Here is a 15,729-nt window from a genome sequence, read left to right on the forward strand (position 1 = left end):
AAGCATCTGTGGGGGGCTTGGTCACCAGGAGATGAATGGTGTGCTGAGGAGGCTTCTGAAGGCCCCACTGAAGGTCAGGTTGTCAATGGACTTTGTGTCCTTCCCAGTTACTGAAAGGCAACTGTTCAGCTCCAGTAGCCAGGTGCCTTCATCTTAGCACAGAAAATGCCCACTATTCTTGGCACAGATGTGCAAATATGTGGTTTTTTTTTTTTTCTTCTTGTTTTGAAAGTAGGCCTTGCTCTGTAGCCTAGGCAGACCTAGAATTCACTATAGCCTAGGCTGGCCTGACACTCATGCTGAAGCCTGGGTTTGAACCTGTGGTTTTGAGGTCCACAGACTGGTGCTAAGTCGGCATCTGTTTTCCTTGAGCGTCCTGTCCACTTGTAAGGATACTGTGACAGATGACAGCTGTGGTGTTCTGGTGACTTCTAGGTTATTAAAAGTATTCTAATTTAGACTCAGTTTGAGGAGTTCCTAACTTTTAAATTATGAGTTGTGTGTGTAGGCGAAAGCTAAAGTAATTTTTTTTTAAGAAAAGGAATATAAGTGCTATTATTTAAGTGTGTGCAGGAGATATAATAGATGGGAAAATGATAATAAATTAGTTTTGGTTTTTTTTTTTTGCCACAATCAGAGCTTTTAGAAAACGAAATGTAAAACCTAACTGGAGCTGCTTAAAATTAAATGAACATAGTTCTTTTTCAGCTAGGCTGTGCTTCAGTCTGTTTTTATAGCAAAGTGGGAGAGGTTTTAAATAATTAAATTATCAGCCCTTTGAAGAGATCTCTACCATCCCCCTTCCCAGCAGGGCCTCTGGTTTGATGTGGGAAGAAGAGGGAGAGAGGGAGTGTCATTGTGGGTTGGCTCTCTGGGTGGCATGAATTCGGGTACCTGGGACATGCTGTACTGGCAACAGGCGCCCCATGGGCTTGCAGAGGATTTAAATATCTCTGGGACTGTGTTTTTTCCAGCGTTTTTTCTTAGCAGTATCCACCAAGTAAGAAATGTATTTCAAGTCGAGGAATTACAAGTTAAGGGCAGAGGGGAATGAAAATGTTGAAGTAACTAGAGTCAGTGTTTCTGTTTCAGTCATGTTCAAAGATGCAAAAATGAACACTTAGAGCTGGGTGTTATGTTTGAGCCCTTTTTGTGGCTTGTTTGGTTTGTGCCTGTAATAATACTGAAAGATGCAAAAAATTGCTCCCTCCTTCCACCTTCTTATACATACAAGGGAGCTGTGGTTCAGAGAAGCTAGGCTGGTTGTTTAAGGCACACAGCCGGAGTGCACACGTAGGCAATGTGAGTCTGTTTCTAAGCATATACTCTTGTCAGCGTTCATAAGCCATGTGGAGTGGAGGTCAACAGGGATGAGCTCAGAGCAGCTTTCTAGGAATAAAAAGAAGTTCTTGTCTTTTGATTTTTTTCATCGAAATCTAAAAGGGGCCACTAGATCTAAGTTCTAGATATCATTGATCCAAGAGTTTAGAAACTTCGCTTTAATTAGCTTTAGAAAACCACCATCCCCAAATAGTATCAGGTAATTTTGGCCACAGAGAAGATGGCACTGTGGTGACATGGAATCCCAGTCTGGCTGTTTGTCCTGTCCCGGGTGCTGGTTTCCAGTAAGCATCGTTGTGAGACAGCCGTGGTCCTTCCCTCATGGGTTTGCAGTGTGGAGAAAACAAATCGGAGAACAGACAGGTGACGGGTTGACATGGCAGCAGGTCCAGGAGGGCGACCGTTTGCACTGGAGGCCAGTGTGGACGCATGGAACTCCAGTTTGGGGAGCAGACAGAGCTTCTTAGATGTGGTGGCAGGGCTGTAAAGGTGTGGGAGTTAGCTGGATAAGTAGTGTGTGTGGGGGGAAAGGAGTGTCACAGGCAGTAAGGACTTATGGGGAGCCCGGGAAATGTTCACCGTGGCTGTGGTGTTGAGGGTGGAAGGGAGGGCAGGCAGGGCTGGAATCGATTTTGGGTAGGTGGGTTTTTGGTTGTTTTTGAAGTGGGGCTTCTGTTATACAGCTTGCCCGCAAAGGCCTGCGCTCAGCGACCCTCCTATTCAGCCTCATGAAGAGCTGGGACCACAGGTGTATGCATTGCACCTCTATCTCTGATTTTGGGAAGTTGTAAGAACAACCTGTTTGATGTTTCTAAAAGATTATGCTGCCTGTGTTCAGAATAGATAAAGGGGAAACCCATGGCTTTAGAAAAATAAGACTTTCAGGTGAGCTGAACCCACACCCCACGAGTGCCTCAAGGTAGCTATGAATTTGGCCCAACACAAAATCGTAAATTTACTTAAAACATATTTGTTTTGTTTTTGGTATAACTCAATGGTGCAGTTTTCAAGTGTGAAATTTAGAGGTGCCAACCATGCACTGAAATGTCAGAAGCCTTAGACCCTTTCAAGAGTCTAGTTAAGAAATGAAACTTGGGGCTGGAGGGATGGCTCTGTGGTTAGAGCACTTGTTACTCTTGTTTGTGGAAGACTCAGTTTCAGTCCCAGCACCTATAGGGCAGCTCACAACTAACAGTAAGTCAGTTCTAGAGGATTCCTTGCCCCTTTCTGGTGTCTGAGGGTACTATGTGCGTGTAGTGCGTGGAGGGATAAGCATTCACACACATACATATAAATAAAAAAATAAATTAAAAGGTGATATTTGGGACTGGGAAGATGGCTCAGTGGTTAAAGCTTGCCATGCAGAGGTACGGACTGCAGTCTAGATTCCTGGAATCTATATAAATGCTGAACCCACATATCGATGTGCCTGGAGTTCCAGCCTTGAAAGACAGAGACAGCAGATCCCGGAGCAAGCTAGCCAGTGAGACTAGACATATTGGAGAGCTCTGAGTTTGAGTGAAAGACCCGGGGATTGACGATGATTCCTGACATCAACTTTGGCCCCTAATGGATGTGCACACGCATTCGTATGTGCTCCCTACTTATGCAAACGTGTGTGCTCACATGCACATCACAGGCATACACACGAAGGAAATGGGAGGGGGGAAGAAATGATGCTGGCTGAGACCCTGGTGAAAGTGAGCCGAGGTGAGAAGAGGTAATGGGTTTGGTGATGTTGAAAATCGAGACTTGATGTTCAATTCAACCTCTTCTGCCCTTCATTGGTCGTACATTTTCTGAGCACCTCCTGTATGCCAGGCATTGGGTGTTGGAGATGAGGTGTACACTTCAGAGCCCTAGAATTGCCTACCCCTCAAGGGTGTCAGATGAGCACCACACCGGTAGATGTAAGCTTGTAACTGAGATGGCAGGCTGAGAAGGAGAGATCTCACGGGCAGAGTCTGGAGAAGTTACCAAAGCAGTCGTCCCCATCCTGTGATGGCCTGGTAGGAATAACAATTGGATTGAGATCTGAAGGGCTTGCTTTCACTAGAGCAAGAGCTGCAGGGGGTATGAGAGGAGAGAAGAGTCAAATACCACTAGGCTGGTGGTAATGCTCAGACATGTGGAGGAGGAGGGGTGGGCTAGCCAGGCAACTTCGTAAGCCTTATAGCTTATGAAGATGCTGTGAGCAGCCAGGAGCAGAACCCTAGAGGCTGTTGCCAGTGATACAGATGTGGAAATTCTGGTCATGTGAAGGAGCCAGCAGAGCAAATGAGAAGACCCAGAGAACAATATGGACAGCGAGCGCCATCCCTCTGGCTTCTGCTCTCAGAACAGATCTCTGTGTTCATGTGTTTGTGCTTGCTCTTTCCTTAGCAGTGGAGTCAAAGGGACCCTTCTCTTTACCTCTTGCTCAGTCAGTGAGAAACTCAGTGAGTAGTGGGAGCTCCATCCAGCTGCTGTGGCCTCTGTAAGGTGCACCTCCCAGGGCAGCCATCTACTCCCTCTGCTCTGACCCAGCTACTCGGGGAGAATCCTGTTCTGACAGGCACCTCAGGCATCAGTCAGTCAGGGTGGTGGGCGGTGGCGCTTGAAGGTCCTGGAGATGGCAAGATGGTTTATGCCAGGTGATTATCAAAGTCGTGTACCTGAGCTCCATGATGACCTAACATATACCAAGGGATAGTGTAGAAGTAACCAACCGTCTAATTAAATAAGAAACACAGAGCCAATACAGAGATGAAAGCCAAGAGGTCAGAGCAATAGCTAAGAGATAAAACCTTACCCTTCACTGTCGCTGTTGCCCTGCCTCTCTGAAAGAGACCTACTTCCTGTGTGTCTGTCTTTTTATAGTGTTTCTGTTCTGCCTTCTCATTGGTTGTAAACCCAACCACATGACTGCCTCGTCACTGCCAGTCTGTACAGATTCCAGGTCTTCTATGGTTGGTATTGAGATTAAAGGCGTGTGTCTCCAATGCTGGCTGTATCCTTAAACACACAGAGATCTACCTAGCTCTGCCTACCAAGTGCTGGGATTAAAGGTGTGCACCACCACCGCCCAGCTTTTGCTATGGCTTGCTAATAGCTCTGACCCTCTTTTGGGCAACTTTATTTATTAACATACAAGTCACATTTCAGTACAAATAAAATATCACCATAGGACAGCAAAGCTCTGAATTCCTACACTGAGTAAATGGCAGAACCTGGGGTTCAGTGCAGGTGCTTTGGAGTCTGGAGCCTTCTACCTGTCTTCAGTGAGGTGAGCTCTTGAGACCATATTGTGCCAGGGTGGAAAGAGAATGGTAGACCTTTGTGAAGGGGAAGTTACATTGCAGTCACAGATTTAGAGGTCACTGATACTTGAGAGGACAGGTGAGAAATACACGTTTTGTGAGGTGGCTGCCTCCCTGTGAGGACGACAGTAATTTTTCTGGCAGGGTTGTGTGTTTAAGCAGGAGCTGAGACCTTTCTGAAGAGCGTTTTGCTGGATTCCAGCAATGAACAAGAGATGGCATGCCATGCTTAGCCAATGGTTCGCGCCGTTGCATATTCTGCAGTCCTGTGTTTTCAGAAAGACCTGCGTGCTTCATGATTAGGAGCTGAGTGTTGTTCTGTATTGGGAGCTTCTTCCTGATAGGAGAATTAGGGAAGCCAATTATCTTCCCCTAAAGTCCATCATCCTGGGTCTTACAGGAGGTCATTTGTTGCAATGCCTAGCTGACTTTTTATACAGAGGACCTTTTCCTTTATGGAGGCTGAAACTTTAGATTCTTTCAGAATTCTTCTTTATCTCTTAACTGCAGAATGATAAAACCAGCTGGCTGAGCACTGAAAGCATGTCAGCTGCTGGTTCAGGCACTTTGCACGCACGATCCCATCCTTTCCCTGTGACATGTCTCTGAAGTAGATCCCTAGTGTACAGATGTGCACAGAGGTCTGCGTAGAGTGAGAAACAGTGGTGGAGTAACAGCTTATATGTAGAGAGCCAGGATGGAGTCTTAGGCTGACCAGTAAGCCTGTTTTGTAGAACTGTTGGCACGGAGCCCTGGGTGTCCTCGTGGGACTGGAAGTCGCACCGTTATTATGACGGAGTTCTATGGCAGGTTGGTACCTGCTCTGTTTTTCTCATCGTGACCCTGGTCATTGTGTATGAAGGATACCGGGAGCCCGGAGTGCAGCTGGTAGAAACCTGCAGGCACAAATGGCCCCCAATCAGATAAAGAAGTGGCCTCCCACCCTGTCTTAAACAACAGGAAGTCTTCCTGAAGATTGTTGCCAGGCCCACTTCCCACCTCTTCCCTCCAGCCCCAGCTGCCTGTTATTTTGACTCTGCTGGCCTGGGTTTTTCCTTTCAGGACACAACTGATAATTGCTTCAGGGTCTCTCCTCCTCTCTACTTTCCCTGTGCCATTAAAGGCAGACCGGGGAGACCCAGAGGTTTCCAGCCAGACCTGGAAGCTATTTGCCTGCTCAAATCTTGTCCAAAGAGGGAATCACTGCTGGTTCCCCTGGGGAAGAATCTGCCCTAAGGATCCGTATGTTCTTTTTTTTTTTTTTTAATTGGGACCTTTGGCAGACTGCCCCGTTGAGAGGATCATTAACTGTGGTGGGTGTACTGGCCTCTGTTTTCCGGGAAAATGTAAACCATGGCAAAAGGTTACTTGTTCAATTATCTTGTCTACTTAATAAGCATATGGGTAAGAAAGAAGACGCTTAACCTTTCTTCTGACTGAACAAAAGTGCTATATGGCTAAGGTAGAAAATGAGAAATTCTTCAGGAGGGAAAAAATGAATGGAATTATCCATAAAGGGTTCGAGAAAAACAGGTCTTCATTGTCACCAAGATGATGCGAACGGTCAACATTTTTGCCTGTGCCCTGGGATTACTGTTGATGGAAAGGTCCGCTTCAGAATTTGATGGACCTGGTATAACTGTGCCTCCTGCTTCGTTAATTATCTATGATGAACATGTGGATCTTTCTGTTCCTCAGCTTCCCCCGCCACAAAGTAGAGTTAACAGTGGCCCCTGCCTCATGCCATGCCCCATGGCTCAAGGATTCTGAAAGAGTAGTATTTGTTAGGTTCTCAGCAGTGGTGGGCATGATAGTCCTCCATAGGTGTTAGCTGTTCAGCTTAAGCCGTGGACTGAAGCAGTCTAGGGCCATACTACTCAGGAAGTGTCCCATCTCCTCTAATCTCAGAAGCCACGCAGGGTAAGGTCTGGTTAGAACCCGGATGGGACAAGTAGGACTAACGTAGACTCTTAGTGTCAGAATGCAGTCTGGGAACCTATTGTGATTGTCAGGTTGCAGGCCTTGCTGGTCTGGGCATGCTTTGCCATTGTAGAATACTGGAGTGTATCTGCTGCTTTACAGTAAGGGAACCTTGCAGTAAGACACCCAGAAGATGATGCAGACTCGAAGGACAGTGTCACATGGCTGTCTTCTGGCCGGGTCTTCACTGGAGTCAAGTCCCCCTTAAGAAGGACAAGCCTGGGAGGAGAGCTTTAGTCACCTGGATAAATAAGGCCCTGGTTGTCTTGCCTAAGCACATTCCTGCCCTCCTGCATCCAGCAACTCCCCATTGGTCCTAGAGGCCTGTATGTACAGACACAAATTTGGCCCGACTCAGAAGTCAAGCAGAAATTGTTTTCTAATAATTAGTTCTACAACTGGGATCTAGCTACAACCACAGAGCACTTGCCTAGCATATCAAAACCCTGGGTTCAATCCCTTAGTGCCAAGGAAGCAAAGCAATATTCTTGTGCTTTTATCATACGTGGTCTCCTGCTTTTTTTTTTTTTTTTTAACTTAAAATATATCACAGTTTTGGGTGGAGGGTATGGCTCAGAGGTAGAGCACTTGCCCAGCATACATACAGCTCAGGGTTTGATCCCTAGCCATGAGCCAGGTGTGGTGTGCATGCTTTGATTTCAGCACTCGAGTCTGAGGCCAGGCAGCAGGCTCTTGAGTTCAAGGCCAGCCTGGGCTACATCATACGATGTTATCTCAAAACTCTCTCTCTCTCTCTTTTTTTTTTTAAAGGAAATATTGGTCCCAGAAGTATACTAACTTTCTGGCCCTTTATGACAAAGCTTTTAAATACAAGGTCACAAAGGCAATAGTGATTTTTTTGGGCAGGGGGTTCCATTGATGTCTCCTTTGGGTGTGTTGTTCAAAACACGGATGTAGCTCTAGATATAACATCCTTAGGAAGAAATAGCAACACTATTGACATGATTCTAGAGAGCAGTAACCGGCTTATTGTCTCTGTGTGCTCTTTGGGTGTCCTTCCCCTAGCTCTAGAGATGAGGGCTGTTTTGTCTGAGAGCTGATTATGTTCTTGGTTGCTGACTCTTCTATAAATAAGTCTCTGCCTGTCTCTCCTGAAGTGTCTGGGTTGTCGGAGTGGTGGGCAGCTTTCCCCGCCGCTCCTCAGAGGCAGGGGAGGCGCTTCTCTCAACAGTTTGCTTGCCGCATCTGGCATTCTTGCCGAGGGAGGAGAATGCCTCCAGAAGTTTGCAGAAGAAAACTTGGCACCCAGGGAACCGTTGGAAGAGAGGACTTTCTACCCCTCCACATTATTACAGCTTTCGTGACCCTGTGGAGTAAATGATTTATTGGACTCGGTGGACGGGGGAGAGGTGATCAGAGGAATCTTGGCTTGAGGCAGACCCCACACTTCACGCGTCCACACTCAAGGTGCTGAGGAAACATTGGGAAAGTCTGTGGTCCGCACCAGTTCCGCCGCTTCCCACATGGCTGAGTCTGTTTGCTGAATGTCAGTTTAACGTTTTGCAGTTGGCTCCCTGGTTCCTCAATGTTCATGGCCCTGGTGAAAACTGTTGTTAGGAATCACTTCAGTGTGTGTGTGTGTGTGTGTGTGTGTGTGTGTGTGTGTGTGTGTGTGTGTTTAATAGTTTCTGGGCTTTGTAGAGATTTCCTGGAACAGAGGAGTATTTTTCTTGAACTACTTATAACTAGTCGTGTAACCCAGCCAGGGACTCTTACTATTGATTAGTGCCTGAATGGGGAAGGGTTTGGGCCTGGGCCTGGGCTAGGGTCTTGCTACATCCAGGAGTATTTCTTGGTAAAGAAGGAAAGACACACAGCAGCATTTGTGTGGGACTGCACTGTTGTTGGCCTTTGAAAAGGCCTCGAAGGCATTGTGATACTTGTTCCCAGGTTTCCTCTGATTAATGTCACTTGGTTGCTTTGGTTCCTTAACCCAGGCCCCACGGCTTTGCCCGTCCTAAGCTTCCAGGTGCTTCCTTCTGACTTCATGTTCCCTGAGGCACACTGGAGATGTTAATGTGTCATAAGTCAGACTTTCCAGACCCTTAGTCCTGGAGTTCTTGGCTGGGCTCCCTGCTATCTGGGCAGTCAGTATTGCCGAGGGGTCCTCCAAGCACTGAGCCCGACTCGGATGTGGCTTTGTTAGATCAAATGGTACTGTGATTGGAATATCCAGAATTTAGTACATGGGACAGAATGTAGTTGCATATGTCCTCATTTGGCTTATGGAATCGCCTGCTTGTCAAACTCCTATTTAAATTTGAATTTTAAATAATGCACTCGGGGGAAACCAAGCTAAGCCAAATCTTTGTGACATTTTTCTCCCTCCCTCATCACTTCTCTTCTGCTAACAATGTTGCATGTTTTACTTTGTCTAGGATTTTCAACAAAGACATGTCTGACAAAATGTCTAGTTTCCTACATATTGGAGACATTTGTTCTCTGTATGCGGAGGGATCTACCAATGGATTTATCAGCACCTTGGGGTAAGAGTGTGAAAGTCCTTATGTGTGTGGGGGTTGCTTAAGATATCATAACATCTGCTTAAAAACTGATTTTTTTCTAAGATAAGAATGTTATCACGTTACTCAGCTTTCCCAAGGGCTGCTTGAAATTAGCGAAGCCCATGTTAGTCACTTAACCTTTTACACAGAAACATTTCTGTCAGTTTCGAAAGAACAAACTCTTTTTAGGTAAGGCTCTATTAATTTCGAATTTGTTATAGTCTGCTCTTCTTATATAAGAGGGGATGGGCTAAGAATAGGGAATACAGTTTAAGGATTAATATATACAGACCCAAAGAAGGGCTTTTGGGCTTGTCTTTTCACACAGTGGCTTGTGTGTCGTACGAGCAAAGACCATTACTGCCTGCATGCTTATCTCTCTTCTTCAAAGCAGAACCTTACCTACTTGAAATAACCATTTCATTTGAAAGTTTTAAATTGCACCAAGTTCTGTAAATCACTTTTGTTCATTTGTGCTTGCTTCAGTCAGTCTTCACTCAACGTGGAAGGATATAAATATATCCCATCGTGGGCCTCTCGTTATTGTCTCCCTTCTCCTGCCTACTCCTGTTGTCTAAGGGAGGAAGTATAAAGTGTAGTCGCCCCTCGAGGCAGAGTGGAGAATCAAGGTGGCTCATTCCAGAATAGCCAGGAATGGTCTGTAGTCTTTGTGTAGGAAGGAGTAGCTAGGTTTGGGTGGCATTGTTGATTTTGGCAAGACCTAGTCTCAAATAAATGGGAGCAAATGGCAGGCCAACAGATTTTCCAAAAAGCTCATTCTTCGGGCATCCAGAATGTCCATTGTAATTACAGCTATTACTGGAAGCGTGCTTATTTTCTGGTATTTGTGCAGGGTAAGTATTGTGAAGCGCTCATTCAGGTTACTCCACGCCCCCGTGAGGAAATTATTTCAGATAGCAGAATTATACCTCATTCAGATCTGTGTTCTCATTCTATAGAGAGTTATTTTCAGAACTCACCCATGGCTTCTTCCTATGCTTGGTCTCTCTGTGTAGTAGACCTACTCTTAATAGTTTATCTTCTGTGGCTTTGGGCAAACAGGCTTCCTGCTACTCAGGCCTTTCTGATGATGGCCATCTTGGCTCCCTCCTTCCTCCTTTTTTCCCCTGTGGTTACATTTTTCACCTTCTTATTTTTCAGCATTGACTACAATACTGTTCAGCAGTGGTAAGCACTCTCTGAGCTCTGTGGGTGTTCACCGTGTGCCGGGTGCCATTATCCCCTTAACTCCCAAGCACCCTCTTCGTGGTGAGCACTGCCATCCTCACTGTGTATGGAAACTACACTGGTGTGCTTCAGGGAGGGGCACTCACCTGCCCACGTTTCATAGGTCAGAAGACTTGGGTCTCCAAGGCCAGGAGTCCTAACACAGAACCTTTGTAGGGCAGTTTCCTCTGGCTTCCCTGTCTGCTTACTGCCTGTCTGGGTGCCTGTAAGACCTCAGCCCCATCATACACCTGTTTTTCCTCTGTGGCCTCTGACCTCATAAATACTGCCCCTAAAATCTTAGCCACCTTTCATGTCTTCCTTTTAGGAGGACATCTATTATTATTATTATTATTATTATTATTATTATTATTATTATTATTAATTTTTGAGACAGGGCTTCTCTGTGTACCCCTGGCTGTTCTGGAACTCACTCTGTAGACCAGGCTGGCCTCGAACTCACAAGAGATCCACCTGCCTCTGTCTCCCAAGTCCTGGGATTAAAGGTGTGCGCCACCACTGCCCAGCATTATATTATTATCTTGAGCCTAGTCTGACCTTGAACTTGCAGTCAAGCTCTCAAGCTCTCAAGCTCTCCTGCCTCAGCTGTCTAAGTGCACAATTACAGGTGTGCACTATTCTTAAAATTCTTAGGGGTGCCTATTCTTTGCTTTACTATTTTTCTCAAGTATTCTATGTTGAGTCCCTCATAAAGTTAAGAGGTATGTTTTTGAATGCTGGGTATTAATTCTTCCTTCAAATGAGTATTATCCACCTTCTCAATCACACATATTTGAGAACAGCTTGCATAAAAATTAATTTGGAAAGTTAAATTTGACCCCCTCTCCCCTTCTTGGAATGTGCTTAACATTTATGGAGTACCGATCATAGACACAATGAGTGACTGTCAGGCCTCCTCATGGGACTTGGTGCCTGGCCCCCAGCTCTGTCCTGTTTATATAGACTGTTGCTGGTTACTTCTCAGTGGCTTTAGGACTCAATGAACGTTAGAATTCCAGCAGGACCTTGGAGAGCCAGTGTGTGCGTGAATCTACACTAGTGGATGGCGTGCTGTTAAATCACCACCGGGGCTTGTTAGGAACAAAGGTTCTTTGCTCCCTTCCAGGAACAGTTTCAGTGTGCCTGCATAGGAGGGATGGGATTGTGACAGGACTCAGGAATCGATACCTTTAGAAGCAGAAAGTATCAAACATTCCCTGAGTGGAGAACCTTGAAAGCAGTTCTTTGGTTTTACAGATGAAGTACTGAGACAAGGGGCGAGTGAAATGACATAATACCATGCCCTTAGTACCTTGGTGTTATCTACAATCTATACTTAGTGAGACCTTCCCTCCTATCATTTGTTCTTCCTGGAACTTGATCATTAATCCAGCTCTGCATTGGGTATGTCCTGCTGGGGGAACAAATCCAGTGTCTTATACATTGTAAGTAAGTACTCTCCCACTGAACTGTGTTACCAGCCCCTGCATTGGATTCTGAGCCCACCCTTTTAAGTATAGATTAACTTTGGTGGCCTCACTAAACTTGTATTATTCATACAAGGGCCCAGGGTAGAGATTTTATATGTGTACATTATACTCTTGGTTTTTGTAGAAAACCCTCAGGCCACTGACTACACTGAACACTGTGCCTCTTGTAGATGCCTAGAGAGGTCTTGAGAGGTCTTGTAGATGTCTAGAGAGGTCTGTGTATTGAGGGCAAAGGTGGGATACCCTTCACACTTTGATTCACTTCACTTGACAGATACTGAGCTTTAGCCTTGGGCATCTTATGAGCCACAAAGCAGGGAGCGCACTCCATTGCTTCCATAGAGTTCGGTTGGGAGAGCGGAGGAGGAGAGAGTTTCTAGGCAAGAAAGTCTTCTGTGGGGTATATAGTTTCGTTTAAGAAATGACACTTAGAATCAGGGCCCTGAAAACAGGGCAGACTTTAGGAAGTAAAGGTCAGTTTTGGAGGAAAGAGCAGGAAAGGTCAAAGCTGAATATTTAGTGGTCCCTTGCCTTTTGAATGTAAGAGGCAGCATAGGCTAATGGAAGAGGTTCTAAAAATCCTAGCATGGTATCTGGGATCAAGTTCCATGGTCATGCAGGAAACGAGCTGGCTCTCCTAGATTTAGGAACTTGGATAAGTCATGTAACTTCATAGTATCTTAGTGTCTTAGAAGTTCAAAAACATGTTTATATTTTCAGTGATTCTCCTAAAATGAATTATGCAAGTTAAATTAAATTTTAATGAGGTCATTAAACTTGAGTTTATCATCCTCTGTGTAATCTGGGACTATTACTCACTTGTAACTTCATTGTGCTTTTAAAGGTCCAAGACCTTCCCATTTGTGTGCATTTACACTGGGTTCCCATGACCTGAGGCAGCTCTGCTCCCCATTTTCCAACCTCATTTCAGCTCTTTCAACAGTTCTAAAACATCTTCCCCTGTCCGCAGCTTCAGAAGGCCTCTGGTACAGATGGCCCCTGACTCTTCTCTTTTCTTCCTTCTTAGGTTATACCTTACTTGTTTATTAGTTTTTATGGCTTCGACACCTAAGCCTTGAGCTCTTTCAGGGATGGGGCTTGGTTCACTTTAGCCCTCATGTCCTACGACTTGGTACAGTTTCTGGTGCAGGGTTGGCTCCTCACCTCCCATTCATCAAATGCATTGGCCCTTAGCTGTGTCTTCCAGACTTCAACAATATTGCATGTTGTGTGCAAATCTGTCACAGATGTGGTTCTGGGAAAAGGAGCTACAGAAAACAGTAATATGTCCACCATCACAGAAGCAGATTGCTGGGCCTTGGGATTAGGTTTATTTCACTCCATGCATAGAATATTTCACTCCTTGGCCAACAGCTCCCTGGCAGAGGAACATGGCATTCTAAATGTTACATAGGAAAAGCCCTGGGACACTCCATTTTTGCATAATGCTTATTAAGGGTTTTATTTCCATAGGCTTGATGTGATACAACATTGACTTGTTTGTCTTTTTGCAGCCTGGTTGATGATCGTTGTGTTGTGCAGCCAGAAGCCGGGGACCTTAACAACCCACCCAAGAAATTCAGAGGTAAAGTTGTGGCTTTGATGGAGTGGTCACCTGGACTTCCTTGATAATTTATGAAGGGTGTTCTGTGACCGTGAGGGCAGCTGGCCCTCCCTCCCTCCTTCCCTTCCTGCTTCCAGTCCTTTCTTCCTTCCTGTAGCAGCCTTAGATTTGTTTACTCAAGTATATTTTTCAAAATCAGATTCAAGTCCTGGCATTAAAACTTCTTAAAAAAAATGCGTAAATTAATTCTTAGTCAGGATTGGCATGGCTTTTATTAGGGCCTTGGTTTGTCTACAGAATATGTGTTGCCAAGTGCTAATTCATCTGAAAGCTTTTCATTACCATAGCTATTTCTCCAAACAAATGGGATTTAAGGATCCAGTCACAGGGAGCATGGGCTATTTCAGCAGATCTCATGATCCTTCTTAGGGCCTTGATAATTCTTAGCTGCCTTACCTGGAATGAGATATTCTTGATTATTGTACTTGTACTCGAGCTAAAAGATACACCAGGGCAACTTTCTTATTAATGTTGCCTTCTGTAGCCCTGTGTTTTTAATTTTTCTCAAAAGGTAACTCAGCTTATTGCAGAGTGTTCCAACTGTGGTTGGCGTCTTAGATGGCACTGTTTTGTTTCTGTCTTCCATTGCGAAGTAGTGAGTGGTTCTCAACTTGAGCCACATCTTAGAATTATCTAGAGAAGGTTTTCAATTCCACAGATGCTCTGGACCGATTAAATTAACCCTAGAGGTTGGGCACTGTTTTCTGTTTATTGGTTGGTTGGTTGTTTTCGAAACAGAATCTCACTATGTAGGTCTGGCTGTCCTGGAACTCACTATGTAGACCAGGCTAGCCTCGAATTTACAAAGATCCACCTCTCTGTCTGTCTCTGGTGCTGGGATTAAAGGTGTGTCCCACGGCACACATCTCCGAACTAGCCTTTTTTTAAGGCTTCCAAGGTGGCTTACAAATTACTTTTATTATTTATTTGTTTATTAGTTTTCTGTGTGTACATGTGTGTGCCACCTTTGGGGGAGGTCAGAGGACATCTTGCTGGAGTTGGTTTTTCTCCTTTCGGCATATGAGTTTGAGGGATTGGACTCAAATGGTCAGGGAGACCCCTGAGGCCTTTTTCTCCCATACAACAAGGAGAAATGCATGCTTAACGAAGTCCTAGTGAGAGTGTGGCTCGGGCCGCTGCAGACTTATGTCTGTTGGCTCTTGAGTCCAATGCCTTAACCACTTTGCCCTCCAAGTGACGTAAGTGATTCCTCTATGTAGTGGGATTGGGAACCCACTGGCTTAGGTATTTGACTCATGGTCTCACTCACGGAGCGTTCGTTCAGCATTTGCCATTTGCAGATGCTGTCATCTGAGTTCTAAATTCTTTGTGCTGAGTGATTCAGAAACTGTTTGACTCCCTTGGATGGAAGCTAAAGAAATTAGGATGAACGAGAAGGCAGGCGTTCAGATGGAAAGGAGCCATTTGGATGCAGCCTGGGGTTGAGCAGTATCCAGTTGGCACAAGGCTATCAGGAGAATGTTTTCACCTGAGGATGAGGGAAAACTATTTTTAAAAAAATGAGTCACAGAAACTTGAAGCAGCTATTGCTTCTGCTGAATTTTTTCTTCCTAAGCCCTCCCCCCATGTCTTGTTCTAAAGCAAAATCTTGAGTGGAGCAGAAATGAAAGATTTTATCTAATGACCATAATGTCACGTAGAGAATTAATTCCTGACCCAACATTGACTGTGTTGGTCACTGTGCTGAGAGAGGATGCTATCTGTGTTAGCTCAGTTGGACGGGTACATCTCCTCTACACTGGGAAGGGATTGATCAGACTTAGGCCTAAATATCTCACCTGTGCTCACATAGCTAGAGGAGGAGGAGTTAAGATCTCAAGTTTGGTTGCACAAGGAAATCACCTGGAGAGCTATGAAAAATAGTAATAACTGTTCCCACCTGCAGTGTTCCTGATTTAATTGGGCATTGGAGTTTTCTGAAGCTCCCTAGGTAATTCTCTCATGCAACCACAGTTAAGAATCATTGCTAGTAACTGCAAGCTACCAATGTCCTTGCTGAGGGAAGGGCTAATCTAGGTTTGGCTTTTGCAGTTGGGACACAGAAAAGGGATGCTTGTCAGGAGCAGGTGCTGGGTCTTGGGTCCAGTAGGACCCATTGTTCCATCTCACCCTTGGGGGTCACGACAAACCTGCAAGAGAATTGAATGCAATGAATAAAGTTAACCAATGGCTATTCATTATTTTAAAAAATATTGACAATTATTTTTCATTTTTAAGCTAAC

General features: G+C 45.1%; 1 protein-coding gene across 18 annotated transcripts in view; it reads left to right on the forward strand.

Moving 5' to 3' along the window:
- The window catches only part of Itpr1 (inositol 1,4,5-trisphosphate receptor type 1), a 343,419-nt gene that overhangs the window by 14,909 nt on the left and 312,781 nt on the right, over window positions 1-15,729 (forward strand). For all 18 annotated transcript variants that reach the window (XM_076567490.1, XM_076567491.1, XM_076567493.1 and 15 more), the window contains exons 3-4: window positions 9,020-9,127; window positions 13,377-13,447. In XM_076567490.1, the coding sequence (XP_076423605.1) occupies window positions 9,036-9,127; window positions 13,377-13,447 (163 nt within the window). In that variant the 5' untranslated portion in view covers window positions 9,020-9,035. The remainder of the gene's footprint in view (window positions 1-9,019; window positions 9,128-13,376; window positions 13,448-15,729) is intronic.

Source organism: Peromyscus maniculatus, chromosome 3 (assembly GCF_049852395.1).
Source record: "Peromyscus maniculatus bairdii isolate BWxNUB_F1_BW_parent chromosome 3, HU_Pman_BW_mat_3.1, whole genome shotgun sequence".
In the NCBI taxonomy this organism is placed as follows: Eukaryota; Metazoa; Chordata; class Mammalia; order Rodentia; family Cricetidae; genus Peromyscus; species Peromyscus maniculatus.